General features: G+C 33.8%; 1 protein-coding gene across 3 annotated transcripts in view; it reads right to left on the reverse strand.

The window, feature by feature from the left end:
• The window catches only part of Prkd1 (protein kinase D1), a 326804-nt gene that overhangs the window by 62546 nt on the left and 247519 nt on the right, over positions 1 to 16739 (reverse strand). For 2 of the 3 annotated variants that reach the window (XM_058585839.1, XM_058585840.1), the window contains 3 exons: positions 12963 to 13094; positions 11440 to 11600; positions 4575 to 4598 (listed from right to left, as the gene is read on the reverse strand). In XM_058585839.1, coding sequence (XP_058441822.1) covers positions 4575 to 4598; positions 11440 to 11600; positions 12963 to 13094 — 317 coding nt within the window. The remainder of the gene's footprint in view (positions 1 to 4574; positions 4599 to 11439; positions 11601 to 12962; positions 13095 to 16739) is intronic. The other variant, XM_046465232.2, reaches the window with a different exon arrangement.

Genomic DNA, 16739 nt, shown 5'->3' on the forward strand with positions numbered 1-16739 from the left:
GAAGAAAAAAAAATTGCATGGCAACAAATTCTGCTTTGGGGCATTATGTGTCAGATTTGATCTACACATAGAAAGTGAACTGGAGGGTATACAGGTATGTGGAAGAAATCAGGGACAGTCAATTTTAGGGTGACACATTCCACTGTATTTGATTGCCTGGATACAGGCTTACCTGGAGATGGAAATCTGAATGAAATAACCTGGAAAGAGGCTGTTGGCTGTCACATTGATTACTATCTTGGAGACACCAACAAAAGCTGGGAAAGTAGAAAGGCAATCCAGGGCTTCAAAGGTTAGAGCCTCCTCCTCCAACAAATGGCCCATATGAATAGTTTCACAGTATTTTATATAATACTGGCCTATAATAATGATGAACATGTAGCATAGGTGTGTATAGGTGTAAATGTGTGTTTGTGGGTGTATGTGCACATGTGTTTCTAAAACAAGTTAGTAAGACAAAAGATTAGATTTTAATAAAACTCAATTAAAAACAAGAGAGAAGAAAAGATATTTTTTTTTCCCTTTACCTATCCACCCTACAAAAAACTTTGGGTCTTAAAAATACAGGAAAACACCAATTTAATGAAATTCTATGACTCAGTGATATTTTCAGAGCAAGGCTACAAAAAAAGAGATGTCACCAAAAATTGGGCTACTTCAAGAAAATCGTATCTTGATTCATTCTTCTAAATTTTGTCTCATCTTGCATTTCACAATATTTATTCTTAAAAGGATAAATAAATACCTCCCCTTTTCTTGAGAAGGGAGAGAGAAATAATCTGATCAAATTGAGCCATATATCAGACAACTATTTCTAACAAATTGTGTAAAATTAATATAGCTAAATATTTCTGAGAACACAAAAATTATTTTAGCAGTCAAGTTATTCCTGATTTCTAGAAATCTAAATTATAAATACAAATTCTAGTTTTCCATTCTCTCTTAATTTTTCTGGGTATATATATTTCTGAAGGCATAGAAACTCTCAAAGTGGACATGAGTAACCTTTGTTTTCTAGTATTGAGCTAGGAGCTCAATATACCTAGTCAAGAATTAAAGGGTTTAAATCCAACTGGATCTGGCAAGACATTAGGGCATCAGTGAGAGCTCAGCAAGGGCCGGCTCTGTTTTGTGTCTTGTGGGAGTGTTATGAGGCCCTGGAACCTGCTTGCAGGATGTGTGGACCCTTTAGAGACTTTATTCAAAGATTCAGATGTTCCTTAAACCTATGTATTTTCTAAGTGTGGACAAGTAGTGTGTGATGTTCACACCCAAGTGAGGTTCATGTTCATATTTTTATTTGTATATAAGGAAATTTTTGTGAAGAGTATAAGTTAAAAATGTATGTACATTAACTGCCAGACCTGTTGCTTGAGATCAGGTCACAGCATATCACAGCAGACCTCCCAATCTTATTAATTTTACAGAAGGGCTCCTCTCCCACAAATTCAGTACTGCTCATACTTGTTAGTCAGGCGGTAGGGAAGTGCTGGTAAAGGAATTTCTTGGACATATTTCCTTACTGAAAGTGTACAGTACTCAGGGTTGAATTTAATACAATCATAAAAAGAAATCTTGCAGTATCTGGCAGCCTTAGACATGGTGTCATGGTGCATATTTAAATGGAAAACTGATGTTTTAATTTAGATGAATCACCAGGATTCCTGGAACTCCACAACACAAGAGGAACAGAGTCTGAACTTCGATAGACTTTTGCTACACTGGAAAATGTTCTGAAAAATATGGGCAGAAATATCATCATAGTTCCACTCAGGATTAGGAACAGCTTCTCTTTTCATTACTTGCTCATTTGAAAAGAATCAATGTTGACCATTATAAAGTGCATCAGGATCATATCCAATGATAGATGGATAATGTGATACTGGTGTTTATTTTTAAATAAATGAATACAGAAAATGAATGAGTCAGTTTTAGGACAGATTTTGTATAAAAGCATGCACCCAAGAGTTTCTTTTAGTATAATATTTAAAATAAAGTAAATCTTTATAGAAACACAGTTCATGGCAAATTGTTATTTACAAAATATATATCCTGACATAAAAAAGTTAAAGTTCATGTTGTCTAAATCTCACAAACCAAAAGGACGCAAAAAGTGATTATATGAACTAGTAGACATAAGGAAAGCATGTAGAATGAACAGTTCAATTCATATCCTAACAATCTGTGTAATATTGTGAATGTTAGAAATAAGCAGGTTAGGAGCACTGAACTGCACTAAAAATAAGTTCTCTGTAGAGCCCTGAAACCTCAAAGTTATATTAGTAGATGGATCCTGAATGACATTTTAAAACATTTGAAGACAGAGAAGAATGATATTTTCTTGAGAAAAAAAAAGGATCTTTTAAACTATTGGTAAAACCAGTGGTTGGGAAGAGTACAGGGAAATGGAAACTCTTCTTGCAATGCTGCCAGCAGAGTTATAAATGTAAAACTTCTACAACTTTTTGAAGAACTATTTATTAACAAGGTATACAAACCACTTAGCTTTGAATAATATAACCTACCAAGTCATTCAAAAATTCTCTTTTTAATATTTATTTTTAGTTGTAGTTAGATGCAATATCCTTATTTTATTTACTTTTATGTGGTGCTGGGGTCGAACCCAGGGCCTCGCACATGCTAGGCGAATGCTCTACCGCTGAGCCACACCCTCAGCTCCCATCAACAAATTCTTAATGAAAACTTTTAATATTTTCACAAATATGCAAAAATACAGTGAGTATACTTATTTCAGCAGCGTTTAAATTTTTTTAAATGGAAACAATCTAAGCAATAGGAAAAATGATTAAGTAAACTAATGTATATCATTGTGATATCATATTAGGAAGCTTTCACAAAGACAAGCAAAACTGATTTCTTGATAGATTATCTATGCAAGCTCCCAGTGAATAAATAACTTATCTGTTTTTGACTACTTCTGCATCACGGGTTTTCAGAGTTAGAAGGGTTAATTGACTAGGACATGCTGATCATGGAGCAATGGCCAGGCTTGTATAATAATCCTGATATTTACACAAGTATCTCTAAAGTATTTCCCCGAAGGAAATTTGGTTAAACCTTACGCATCATTTTCCTCGAAGACATTTATTAAAATTGTTATCTTCTTCAAAAATTAGATATAAATGAAGTTCAAGAAAAATAACCTATGTAGAAAATGCATCTTAACTTCAACAGGAGCACTCATATGCAGGCCTGGCTGCTTTTATCTTGTATAACTTCCAATGAAAATGGGACTACTCTTTATTTCTACTTTTCACAGTCTGTTTTTGATTGCAAAGTAGGAGAAGGAGAAGGAAGTGAAAAATGGTTCCTGTCCTTCTTTAGCTTCATGTCCAAAGGAATATTTAATGGGAAAGATACGAATTTACATTGAAAATTATGTCTGGGAACCACTATAAAAACAAACTTATAAGAATATAAAAAAAATTACACTTACCTAGTTTTCTCACTGGAATTTTCTAAGTGGGGCACCTTTTAAATAAGGATAATTTTTCCAGAATATGAATTTAATATTATTGAGACAAATTTCTTAATTTCTTAGCTTAGAAATTATAAATGAATCATCAGTTTTATTTAAACCAGAACATGTTCTGTTAGAATTACCATAATAAGACCATCTAAGAATGGGAACTAGTAACAATATTTGAAATTTATATTTTCTTAAGGGAAAGCAACAGTATGTCAACCCTCAATTGGCCACAAATACTAAAATAAGGAATTGGACATTTACCAGCTAACTGATCAAAACAAGTCATCAGGGAAGAGCAGTGTTATGGGCTCTGCTTTAATAGTTAACCTAAATGCCTTTCCTCAACATTTAAGTTACTAATTGCTTAAGAGAGATAAAAGATCAGCTTTCTTTTCTGGAGAGGGGAGCAGTTAAAATATTTTTGAAATCAATTTGTGTCTTATCCATGTTTAATTTCTTTTTGGATTAGGAGCTTCATATTTCCACTTGCACAAGAATAGTTAATAGATCATCACAATACATAAGAACTAGAATATCCTTTCTTTCAAAAGAAACTAAATTAGAAACCGTAACTGGCAGTTATATTGATCGTCAGACAGTCCTCGTTTCTCCTCTTACTGTGCCAACCAAGACCCCCACGCATTTGGGGATAGTATCCCGACTTGCATGGTTCTGTGGTATCTGGGATCAGGACACAGTTCCAAAATGCATGAGTTTCAGTTAATATTGTGAAAGTTTACTGTATTCTGCTTTATTCTCATTTGTTCATTTTCACAGAAAAGACATTCATGCATGATATGTAGTTACATAATGAGAGAGCAAAATTTGACCTAAAAAAACTTAATTCTATTACTCCAATGACTGCATTGCTCTTTCTTTTCCCGAGGACAATGCAAAGTTAAAGAATAAAGCAAAGACAAAAAAACAAAACCTATGGTGTTCTAGAGTTCAATGGGTTGAATTCTGAGCTAAACTCTGACCACATTATTCTCATTGAGTCAATGCAGACAGCAATATAATATTTTAATGTTAATTTGATAAGACTGTGATGCATATTCCTAGTGCCAGGTAGCTTAGTACCTACCTCAAAGCCAGGACTCACAGGAGACTTAAATATGAAGTTGTAAGAGAAAAGGTGCAGAATAAAGGGAGAGAAAGACAGAAAACAATGTTATTGAAAGAAAGCAATGCATACTATTCAATAATGTTTGATATAGGTGAATTTTCAAGGAAAAGCAAAACATTATACTACACACTCTTCGTGTCCACACAGCATCTAAGTTGAAAAGTATTTTTAAAGTTTAAAAGAAACTATTGATACTAACTCATTAATTGCAAAAGCACTGCTGTTGTGAGCTGGTAGAGGTTTAAAAAAAAAGACTTGATATGGTCTCAGTGATGAAAGATGGTTCTTACACCTTCTTCAAAGTAAATTATATTCAGAATGAAGCATTTTTGACCTTTAAGTGAAAGATTAGGTTTTCTGCACAATAATCCATCCTCTCAATGGGAAAAGAAAGAAAAAGGTCATCAAAGTAATCAAATGTGACATAGTTTTTATCTGCCTGCAGGCAAGAATAAGCTGATGAATAATCATTATCAGTTAGTGGTTTGGGAAGTCCAGTAGTAAGAGTTTTAGTTAAGATAAATATGTCTACAGTGTATTCTCTGCTCATTTTAGAGTTCTTGTTTTCTGTCTGATTTCATTCAAAGTTGAAATGTAATCCAAAGGTAAAAGATTACTCAGAATGTTTTTCAAGAGGAGAAAGTAGAAGACAAAGCTTGAATAAGTAGACAGCACTTACATGGTGATTTATATTGAATATATTCCTTTTTTATCTTTGTTTTCTCAAACTTTTTCAGCAACTCTATCTGATAACCAGAAACCAAATCAAAACTAAAATATGGTTGATTTTTTTTCTTTAAAAAATGCATAATGTTTTGCAATCAGTGATTTTTCCAGTGTTGAGTAAATTACTGTGCATTCAGAAAAACTTTATTATTTGTTTTCTGAATCCCTATGTACTTATTTGTAATCTACAGCTAACCCATTTTGTTAAGACTTTGAGAGTTGTGTACATTTAGAGTGAGGTTCTGCCGAAGTTAATTGTTATCCAGTACTATTTGCAAATGTTTTTGAATTGACAGAAAGCATATGCAGAACTCGAAGGCAAAAACTAAAGATTTGAATACAGACCCAAACTTGACCTTTGAGAAACATTTAAAACACAGATATTCTTATAGGACAGAAACCAATCCAGTTTCTCAATTTCCAAAACAAAGAATATCCTTGCTATCTACATATCTAGTATACAAAGCTCAGGATTTTCCACCAATGAGTATCCCTGAAGTCCTATTTACTCTGGGTTTTTGTCAGAATTCACCTTCAGCTAAGGGCTATTTATATTTATCTCATTGTGGGTGACAATGGACTATCCAATATGCGTTAATTCATTGGTTTCTCTAAATTATCATTTCCCAAGGTGCATTTTTCCCACAAGATATTCATAGATTTTATGAGCCACAAGGATTCCATACTTGAGTCAGCATAGGAACACTGATTTCACAACTGCAAGCCAGCTTAGATTATGCCAACTCATATACTTCCTTCAACTATGCTCAATAACTGCAGTGGTGTATATTAGCTGACTGACCAAGAGGCATTTCCCAATCTCATTTGACCAAGATTTGTTTGTTTCCAGAATGTTTTATGGGACTGTTATTTATTTACAAATAAACAATCCTCTTTTTATCTGGCTACCAAATTAGAATCACCAGATATGTCCATAGATCATCAAGGAAAAGAGAGCCACCTATTCCACTAGTAGGTAGCTGTAATATTATGCAATAGTTGTTTTGTTTTTCCCTTCAAGAAAAATCATATGAATTACAGTGCAACATCTGTGGTGAAAACTACTGTGGAAAACAATGTAAAGTCTACATATTTCAGAAAGCTGTTGCACATTACTTTTGATTTAGCACTGAAAGACTTCATTCCTGATTACTGAATAATATCAGTTTTAGAACTCCATTTTCTTTTAATTCACTGAAAGGAATCTCAGAACTTAATTAGTTTTTCTGATGTGACATTTCATTCTTTGTTCACATGACCTGCCGTGGAGAACCCTGATGACTTTATAATTTGCTATTTGGATAACCACTGGTATTATTATTGTAAAATAATATTGTTGAGGTGTATTTCATTTAAAATATATAAAGTTCTAGGCATAAAGCTTGATGAGGTTTTGCACATATACACACCCATGTAACCTCTTCCTAGATCAAGATGGAGCATAATTCTAGCCTCCTAGATGGCTCACTTCTGAAACCTCCCAGTTGGCACTCCCTAAGAGGAACCATAATTCTGATGTGTTTCAAAATTAATTAGTTTTGTGTGGTTTGAATCTCATCCATTGAATTCCTAAGTATGTACTCATTTGTGTGTGACTCCTTTCTTTAAATATTATTTTGTGATATTCATCCATGCAGTTGAGTGAATCACTAATTCATTAATTTCACTGCTCTATCATCCATATATTCCATCGTATGACTATACCAGTTTGTTTCCAGTTTTTAGCTATTATGAACAAAGATGTTAAAACCATGTTTGTGACATGTCTTTCTGTGCATCTGTCTATGACATACATTTCTCTTAAACATATGTGCCTAAAGGTGGAACTGCTGAGTCACATGGTATGTTTATGTACAGCTTAAGAAGAAAACTGACAGCCAGTTTTCCAAAGTTGTTGAGACCATTTACATTCCCAGGAGTACTCTGTATAAATTTCAGTTGCTCTGCATCTTTACCAATACTTGTTATTGTTTTTTTCAATGTTAGATATTCTGGTGTGATCCAATTTCATTATAGACTTAACTTTAATTCCTCAATAACTAATGATGTCAATCACATTTTTATATTTATTGTCTATTTTCCCCTGTAAAGTGCTGTTGAAGTATTTTGCTACATTTTCAATGGGATAGGCTGCCTTGCAACTTTTCTGTAAATGTTTTTTATACACTCTGGAAATGAGCAAGTACAGCATGAGAAATGCTATATTTGCTTTTCCACTCTCCTAATATTATTTTGATTAAATTAATTCTTAATTTTTAATGATACCCAATTAAACTTTTTCCTTTGTTTTCAGCTATTTAATCCTGTTTAAAAAGGATATTTCTATTCTAACGTCTTGATTTATTCTCCTATTGTTTCCTGTCAATCTAGAATTGATTTTGTTATATAATAAAGTAGGCATAAACATTCACATTTTCCATGTACAAATCTAATTGGTCCTAAATATTTGTTGAAAAGACCATCCTCATCTAATAGCAGTTCTACCCCAGGTATAAATCAGTTGGCCAGAATGTGCATGCTGGTTCTGGATTCTATTTCACTGGTTAATTTTTTTGTCCCCATTTTATACCACATTGACTCAGCACTTTATACTGGAACTTTATGTCATACTACCTTGTCTTAGTGTGGCTTTATGTTTGGCAATCCTCCAATTGTGTTCTACAACACAGCATTATTGACAGTTAAAGCTGGATAATTCATTGTGGGAGGCTGCCCTGTATGTTGGCTTTTCTGTGACTGGTCCATCAAATCCTGATTGCTTTGGTTGCTCTTACTTTCCTTTTAATAGTTTTTTGTTCTGTCCTGTCATATTTTATTATCGTTACTGTTGGGACAATAGATGTGATATACGATTTTCCTTTATACTAGAGGCAAAAGTTCTGCATCAGGTTCTGAACATTTTGCCTAAGATTAAATCTCAAAAGCTTATTCTCAATTGGTTTTCATTCTTTTTAAATATTACAGGAATTATGGAAGTAAAAATTAAAAAGATGGCTAAAGCAAAGAGAAAAGATAGGATCATTTAATCCCTACTTCTACAGATGTCCCATTCATAAAATTGATAATAATCTTGATAAGTATACCTAAAAATAAAGGTATACTATATTAGTGTATCTTCCTTAAGGATGTATTGAGATTTTCTTTTGTTTCCTTCTAATACTGGTGATTTTTACAAAAAGAATTACATTCCCAAAGAGCTGTTATATGATAAATTGACTAAATTTTGGATTTCCTTAGAAGATGGATTGCTTTATGGTTTCCATAAAGGATACAGTTTACTGCTAAAGTTGATGACAGATAAAGCTTGTCATATGATCTATGTTATAGTTTTTCTATCTTAGCATTATAGAAATCTGAGATTCAATTTATGTGCCAAAATTGGATAAATTAATAAAATAACAATGTCTTACTCCATATGTAAAATAGATTTTATAGTCAATATAGGCAATTATGTCAGAAAATTTCATTTCTTATAGTTGAGAAAGAATTTACACACTTATCAGTCTTAAACAACTGATGGCCTACCAGCATTAATGAGAAATACTAATCTTCAAAATAAGTCATCATCTTTTTCAGAAATGAAAATATTATTTAGTATATAGAGAGTCAAAGATTTTACTATTGCCATAATATTACCTCTTACCAGACATGCACTACAACAACTTTTAGACTATAGTTAGTGGCCACTTACATCTTCATTAGGGCTGAAATCAGGACATATTCATTGTACTCCAAGCATGCCTGGATAGACAACAGGGTGGTTTTGTCCCTACAGAAAGTACCCAAGAAATAATGGGAACAAAGGTAATAGGAAAATAGGTGTCACACTCAGTGTTTCCTACTTTCTTGGAAATTATATAAAAAAGATACTTAGATACTCCATAGGGCCCAAAAGGCTTTGATGCATGTAAAACATTAGTTTAAGAGCCAATATGTCAAGAGTGTCCCAAACATTTCCAAGAGCATTTTCTCATTTAAAGTTTACATAAAAGACATTTTATACAAGCTTATGATACCAGTATTTTTCAAAGTATCATAGCCTCAGCAGTTCCTCACATCATAAAAAATCTAATTTTATCACAACTTTACAAGTATTTGACAAAATGCTTAAAATCTGATTTTTAAAAATACATTTTAAGCATTCTATTTCAAAAATTTTTCATTCATCAGTGAAACACTAATGAATTTCATCATTTTATGTAAAATAGAGCTTGTAATCAAGTAATTCAAATAATTAAATAATTATTTAATTTGGTTAAATAAAGCAATTATATAATTTAATTTGAAGATACAAAAATTTGTCTTAAAGATGATAGTTACATAACCTAAATTACATTTACATATAAATTATATATTTATACTTATACATTTTGATTTGATTATTAGTCAATTTACACCTATAAAACCTAAATTACAGACATTTGATGTCTGAAGTACTTGTATACACAAGCACATGTGTATATATAAATGTGTATATATGCATGTGTGTACAGGCACATATACTGTAGAACTGAGATAGGATAAAAAGAAATGATACTTAGCATTAATTATCTAGATTTTAATCTATTCTGATAATGAAGACTAGAGCTTCAGATTTCTTATAAGGTTTTAATTTTAAAAAAATTTCTTGGTAAAATAAAAAAAAAAAGACATAATTAGTTTTCAATTTTGTTTCATTAACTTGTTTTAAAATGTCTATCTTATACATTATAACTCTCCAGGACTAAATTTAAAAGAAAAATTAACTGCTGTAAATTGGAAAATCATCACTTGCGAAATTCAAACTCAGAGAACTTCTGATCTGGGAAGGTAAAATGACAGCTATTATGAAAAATAAATTTTGATATAATTCTTTTAGACAGGATATTATTTCTTCCAATTAACAAAAATTTATAGAATAATATATAATACATACATTCTGAATAACTACAAAAATATATTCTTCTGACTATTGGTGGGATTTGATACCCATCTTCCCAGAATAGGTTCACTTAAAGAAGGGTCACTTAAATAGGTTCACTTAAAGAAGGCTTCCACCAACAAAGCCAAGGATATGTAGTTTTTCTCTGGACAAAAATAAGCATTCATTTAAAAATATCCAGTTTGTTCTACAATAAAATCTAAGTGATATAAGGATCAGAATAAAATATTTTCCACACAATGAAGCAATTCATACAATTTCTTATAGATGTCTTCAAAATTTATTCCCTCTCTTAACTTCAAGAGAGACTTAAGCTAAAAGCTACATGTTTTAGTAATTTTTAATTTTTTTCTCTCTGATTTTTACAATTTTAATAAGTTCTTGTAATATCCATTGGGGGACAGGGGAAGTAAATTTGGGAAATTTAAAGCCTTAAACCATTACCTCATTTCAGAATAATGTGTTTTGTTTTAAATAATTAATGTAATAATCAAAAATTTTATTTTGTTTTGAATGCCTAGAAAATCTAAATTTAACTTTCTTAAATTATATCCTATCTGATTCAAATGTATGATATGTCAAGGTCATTGAACTGTCATGTGTAACTAATTAAAACAAATTTAAAAAAGAATACTTAAGCTATATCCCTAAGATATTTTAGAGCTAACAGAAATATATAAACTATTAAGTGCTATTTTTCTCAGAGAATGTGTCAACCAGTGTCTGTTTAAACTCACACATATACTAGTAATGCCAAGCAATAAGACTTTAATGTTTTCATAAAAGCAAATTTCAAATTTTCTCCCAAAATTAACATTCAGCTATGCCACAAATGAATAACCTATAGAGAAGAACATCTTTCATCTCTGGTTTCCAAATTTTGACAAAGTATGTTTTCAAACATTAACACATTAGTTCATGCTGCTCTGGCCCTATGACCATGATGAAACCTCACATATTTTATAATTTCACTAAACTCAGATAAAAGCAAACTCCAAGCTGTTGGCTATTTCATGAAGCATTGACCAATCTACAGCACAGGCCCTGAAGAAACAGAGCCATTAACACCCTGGCTGTGTCCTCCCTCCCAGCACACTGTCTTGGATTGACACTGTTATCACAATGTCCCACAGATTTCTCTTGTAAATGGGGAAATGGATAAACAGGAGGACATACCAGAAGGGGCTCATCAGGGGCACTGGTAGAGAGCTCAGCAGAGGATGTGCGGATGGTGCTGAGCCCAGTGAGGGAAACATTTGAGAGCCTTCTCCGCCTCACACCACTGCAATTGTTGGGAATTTTAAATGCACATCTCTTATGGTAATTCAGACCACATCCTGGAAAGAAAAAATAAAAATAGCTTTTGTTCAACTATAAATTAAAAGCTGTTCCATTAGTTGTGAATTAGGAATTTATCAAAATAGTGCAGCTTCTGTTTTTCTTAATGCTACTTAGAAATTCAGATTTTCTTCTGAGACTTCTGATTTTTCTCCCCAATTTGTGAATGGACTGTGAATTCTGATTTTATTGGACAAGATCAGCAACTCCCCTGCCTATCATTTTTTAATGTTTTGCAATATAATGAATCTGAACATTGAGAAATCCAGCATCAATACTGAGAGTTGATTATCTCAGCCCCTTTAAGCTGCCTGCCCCAAGTTCAAAAGCGGGTGGACACATAGAGGGAAAATTAATCACAATATATTATAATTTTGGGACTACAATGATTTGCACTTTAGTTCTATAACTTGCTTTTTTCTACCTGACCTTGAACAAATTACTTCACCTCAATTTCACTGTCTGTGAAATGGAGATAATAATAACTGCCTTGTAGAATTATTAAGAAAATATGTAAAATGCTTCACATGCTGGTTTCCACATGGTGGGTGATTGATAATTGGAAGCATATTTTCCCACTAAGGGAAGTATCATTTTCCTTTCAATATTTCTTCTATTCATATTCCCCATGCAGCTGGCATCCATGACTCAGAATTTTCCACATATCACACAGCAGGCAGACAATTTTTCACAAAACACACTTTGGATAGTTTCTTCTAGATCACTGTCTGAACTTCCCTCCTCACAGACAAAATTTAAATAGCTGTGGAGCATTTATTTTTATGTAAAATCTCAAAGCCTTGGTCATATTGGCCAAGGTTCAAAAAGCTCTATCCTCCCCAATCCACAGGAAACAGAGGATGAGTGGTTAAGGTATTAAGATGTTATCATGGTATCCAGTTACTCTGAACTGTCTAGTTCAAGAAGTTCTTTCCACAGAGTACGATAAAACTGAGCACTGGTATAAGAACTCAGGTTTTAGTTCCAATCTATCCAATTTGATAGCAGGGTGACCTTGCACAGTTTGGTTAAAATTCTGAATCTCTGCTCATTTCAATGTCGGCTATTCCAATTTTTGGCTTCCTTAACATGCAAATTTTATTTTAGTCTGTTGCTAAAAGACCCAATAAAACATAGGGAAAAAATGTTTCCACACCATACAGGGGGAAAGATGTTCCCAGATTGGGCCAGCTATATTAAAGACAGGATATTGTTTTAAAAAATGAACAAAACAGACTTCATTTACCCCCAAAATATTTGGAGAACACTTCTGAGGGACAGAAGACACTATTGTAGAGGGCACAGCATAAGAAGACAGCTCTAGCATGCATTCAACTTGGTGGGGAAAGAAAACAAATTACCTTCACATTTAAGGCCTTGACGCACCAGCCCCCACAGCATTTCTCCGCAGTGATCACAGAAGGCTGGAGCTCTGTATGAATGAACAAAGAGAGCATGGGGACGAATCTGAAAGTCTTCAAAGGTGGCGGAAGCTGTAGAAACAGTAACATTGAAAAAGAAATTGAATGGGCCCGCAAATAATTATGCAAGGTGTAGGGAGCATCTGCCATAGACATGCTGGGACATGCTGGGACTCATTAAGTTGCTGGCTATAAGGAACAGCAACCATTGAATGCTTAGTCATGTCTGCTTGCAGTTGATAAAGAGCTATAAGAGGCAATAGCCATAGGCATGCTTAGCAATCACTGGTTGCAATTGGTAGGGAGCACAGCTCCATGGACAAAAGCGCAAAGAACAAATCCCCTTGCAATTATATCACCTCATTGGACAAAACCAATGAACACTGACTTTCACTGGGTGTAACCAGTCACCAACTTACACCACCAACTTGGAACTGCATTTAAATTGCTAGTCCTGCCACATTGAAGAGATTTGCTCCAAGGACCTCAGTGAGACTGGCTGCCTTGCTGTCCATCCCTGGACTGACTCCACCATTCCCTGATGTCCAGCCATCAGCTGGAGAGAACCACCAGACAAGGACAACGTCTGCTCTTTGGCTACGAAAAGTAGCGTGGCATCGGAGGTATTTTGGGGCTCGTGGTTGTCCTAGGATTGTGGGATTTACTTATAGTGTTTATTTAGTGTGCACTGAATGCTAGTTGGGGTGCTTCCGCACACCCAACAATTTTTGCATTAATTGTTTATATTTGATGATTGGTGCAATCAAATACACCCTTGCACTTAAAGACAATCTGCCTCCAGTAATGATTAATAGGGCAGTTCCCAACACAAGGTCATAAGAATGCCAAGTATGAACACAACACTAGGCAAAGGTAGAGAAGTTAAGAAGTAATAAGGCTTCTAATTTCAGCCATTTGATTTTATTCTTCCCAGCCACAGTTTTACAGGTGGTGGCACAGCAACTTCTCTTGTATGCTCTTGCTGTCTGACAAATTTTCAGGCTACTTTGAAAATAGTTAAAATGCCAGCAGAAAGAATAACTGGAAAGATGAGTCAACCCGATTTAGACCTGACAGTTGAAAATATTTTGGTTTTTCTCTTTCCAAATGACTACGAAAAGTGTTCAGAAATATGAATAAGAAAGGGCTGATGAACTGGATTCAGACACATCTGAAAATAATGTATTTGAGTAGAACCATGAAGAGGGTAATTAGAGGGCAGGTACAATTGGGAGACATAAGAAATCTGAACAGCCTCTTTTTAGAGGGATAGAGCTGTTTGAATTCTTGGACAATAAAGCCAAGCATTAAACTCATGACCTATCTATAAGAAACCTTGCAGCTTCTTTATCCGCATGCCAAACAGAGGGATTTAATACATGTACTGATAAACTGTGGGCCACTCTGCGAAATACACTCAGTAACCTACCTTCATGCCTTTAGGCACTTTTTGTTATTTCGTATTGTTCCATATTCCCTCTGGTATTTAAATAGAACACTGAAACCCATTTATTTAATTTATACTTTTCTACATAATATATTTATTATATTATAGAAGTGGCTTATGCTTTTCATGGTTGTTCAAATAGAAAAGTATAAAGAATTGAAAGTGAAAGAGCAGCCCTTCCTCTCATAGTTCTAAGGGATAGGTAGGCATGGATCTTTCTGCACCAATTTGCATACAGAAGCCTGATGCTGGGGCTGCACAGTGTGGTGTGCAGTGTGCCCACTGGCAGTAGAAGAGATGGATGAAACATTGCTACTGCATGAGTGACACTGTACTTCATCATCAAAAGCCTCAACTTCTCATACATAAAACGAGAAGATTTGGGCTGACCATAACTTCTCTAGGCCCCAAAGCTGAAACTTCCACTAATGTTATAACAGAACCATGTGCACTTCATTTACAATTTTATTCCAAGAGAATTATTGGGAAAAAACAATTCTACTTTCCTTTCTCTTCCTCCTCAATTGAAATAAGCTTGGGAAATTGCATATTATATTTCCAACTTCTAGATTAATAGTATTATAAATAATGCTTGTTCTAAGAAAATCAGCAGAACAGGTGTGGTTTGGTCAATTATCTACTTGGGTGGTTTCGGCAAAATTTGTGTAATTTATGGAATGCTAAATTCTCTTTAAAATTGATCCTTCAAACACATATACAAAATCTGTTCTTAAAATATCAAGGAAAATTTAATACTTTGTGCTAACCATTAACTCCTAACTTCTCCCCTCATCCTCAAAATCACCCCTCAGGACCAAACAACTATGACAATACTATGACAGTAATTAGTTGAATAATTATTGTAGTTTTCAAAATAAGGAACACTAGAATGTGACAATACAAATACCATGCTGCATTCCAACATTTTTGGAATTAATCAGGAAGAATATAAATAATTAAACTGAAGATTTTCAATGACACCCCCCCCCCTCCAATTTCTGTCAGGTAAATTTGTTTTTTCTTTTTTTTGAAGGGGATTAACATTCATAAGCAGTTAGCACCCTTGACTTATGTTTAAATGCCATGTTTCTAAAGTTCAATTTTAATATTCTCCTGTTAATTTTAGAATAATTAAATACATTTTTAAAATAAAACTACCAAGTGTGGTGAGGTTTTACATCCATTTGAAATCAAAGCACAACATCCATTCATTATGAATTTACCTGTTCTGCACCCTGGGGGAAATCAGCATTAGCTGAGTATATGCATGCCGTCTTGCCTAATCACAAAATTGCACTTCAGAGATAATCACTTAGCACAGGAAAACAAAGTGAATGCTGTAATTCCATTTCATTTAAGTTCTGGAATCAAAATGGACAGATAAGAATAGGAATATTAAAGTGTCTTAGAGATTCCAAGAAGGGAACAATGTGCTATCTGTCAGTCTGTCATAATCAATCAGCCAACCTAAATTAAAACCATATGACAGGGCAACAAACTAAACACAATGGTCCCCTTATACTGGTATTTGTGTCTCTTTGATTTGCTCTATTCACAGCCTATTGTTATACTCCAGTGTGCAGGAGAGGAGAAAATGACATGCTTTCCTTAGTCACTGAGCATTTGAAACAGGTAATTGAGCCCAAAACCCTAATATAATCAGTAGTTCTTTTAAGGTACATTATAAATTGTTGCACAAAATGGAGTAAACTTGTTAGCAGTACAGAAGAAATGAGGCTTCCAAAACAAAATAAATATTCTCTGGAGGTCAAAATTATTTGCATAATAAAATAAAATAACACCAGATCTTCCAAGATTTTCAGTAACTTACTTCTTTTCACTGGCCATTTGGGCAGTTTGAGAGAAACATTAACTCTTTCAGGCAATGACAAGTGGAACTGGTGTAACAGAAAGATGCTTCTGTAAGCATCACCCCATTCAATTCTCCACAAGCAATCTAGGAGGTAGATATCATTACCCCAGTTTTACAGAAGAGAAAAATAGGATGCAGAAATTAAGTCATCATGCTAGGAAACAGAATCTGGACTCTGCCAGTCCTGACACTGGAATCACACACTCTTCTAAACTACTATGACTCAAGTGGTTGTATTTATTTAACCATTAAAACATTATAGATTATTAGGTGTGACTTTATTTTATGGATATCTTGGAAAGATTTTTACAAACATTTCAGTTAAGTATAACACATTGCCTATTGTACCATGTGTCCTTACATCAGAGATGTTAAAAATTCTGGGTGTTGAGAAAAT

This window comes from Marmota monax, unplaced genomic scaffold (assembly GCF_021218885.2).
Source record: "Marmota monax isolate L192 unplaced genomic scaffold, Marmota_monax_Labrador192_F-V1.1 WCK01_AAM20220418_F8-fsc00079, whole genome shotgun sequence".
NCBI lineage: Eukaryota > Metazoa > Chordata > Mammalia > Rodentia > Sciuridae > Marmota > Marmota monax.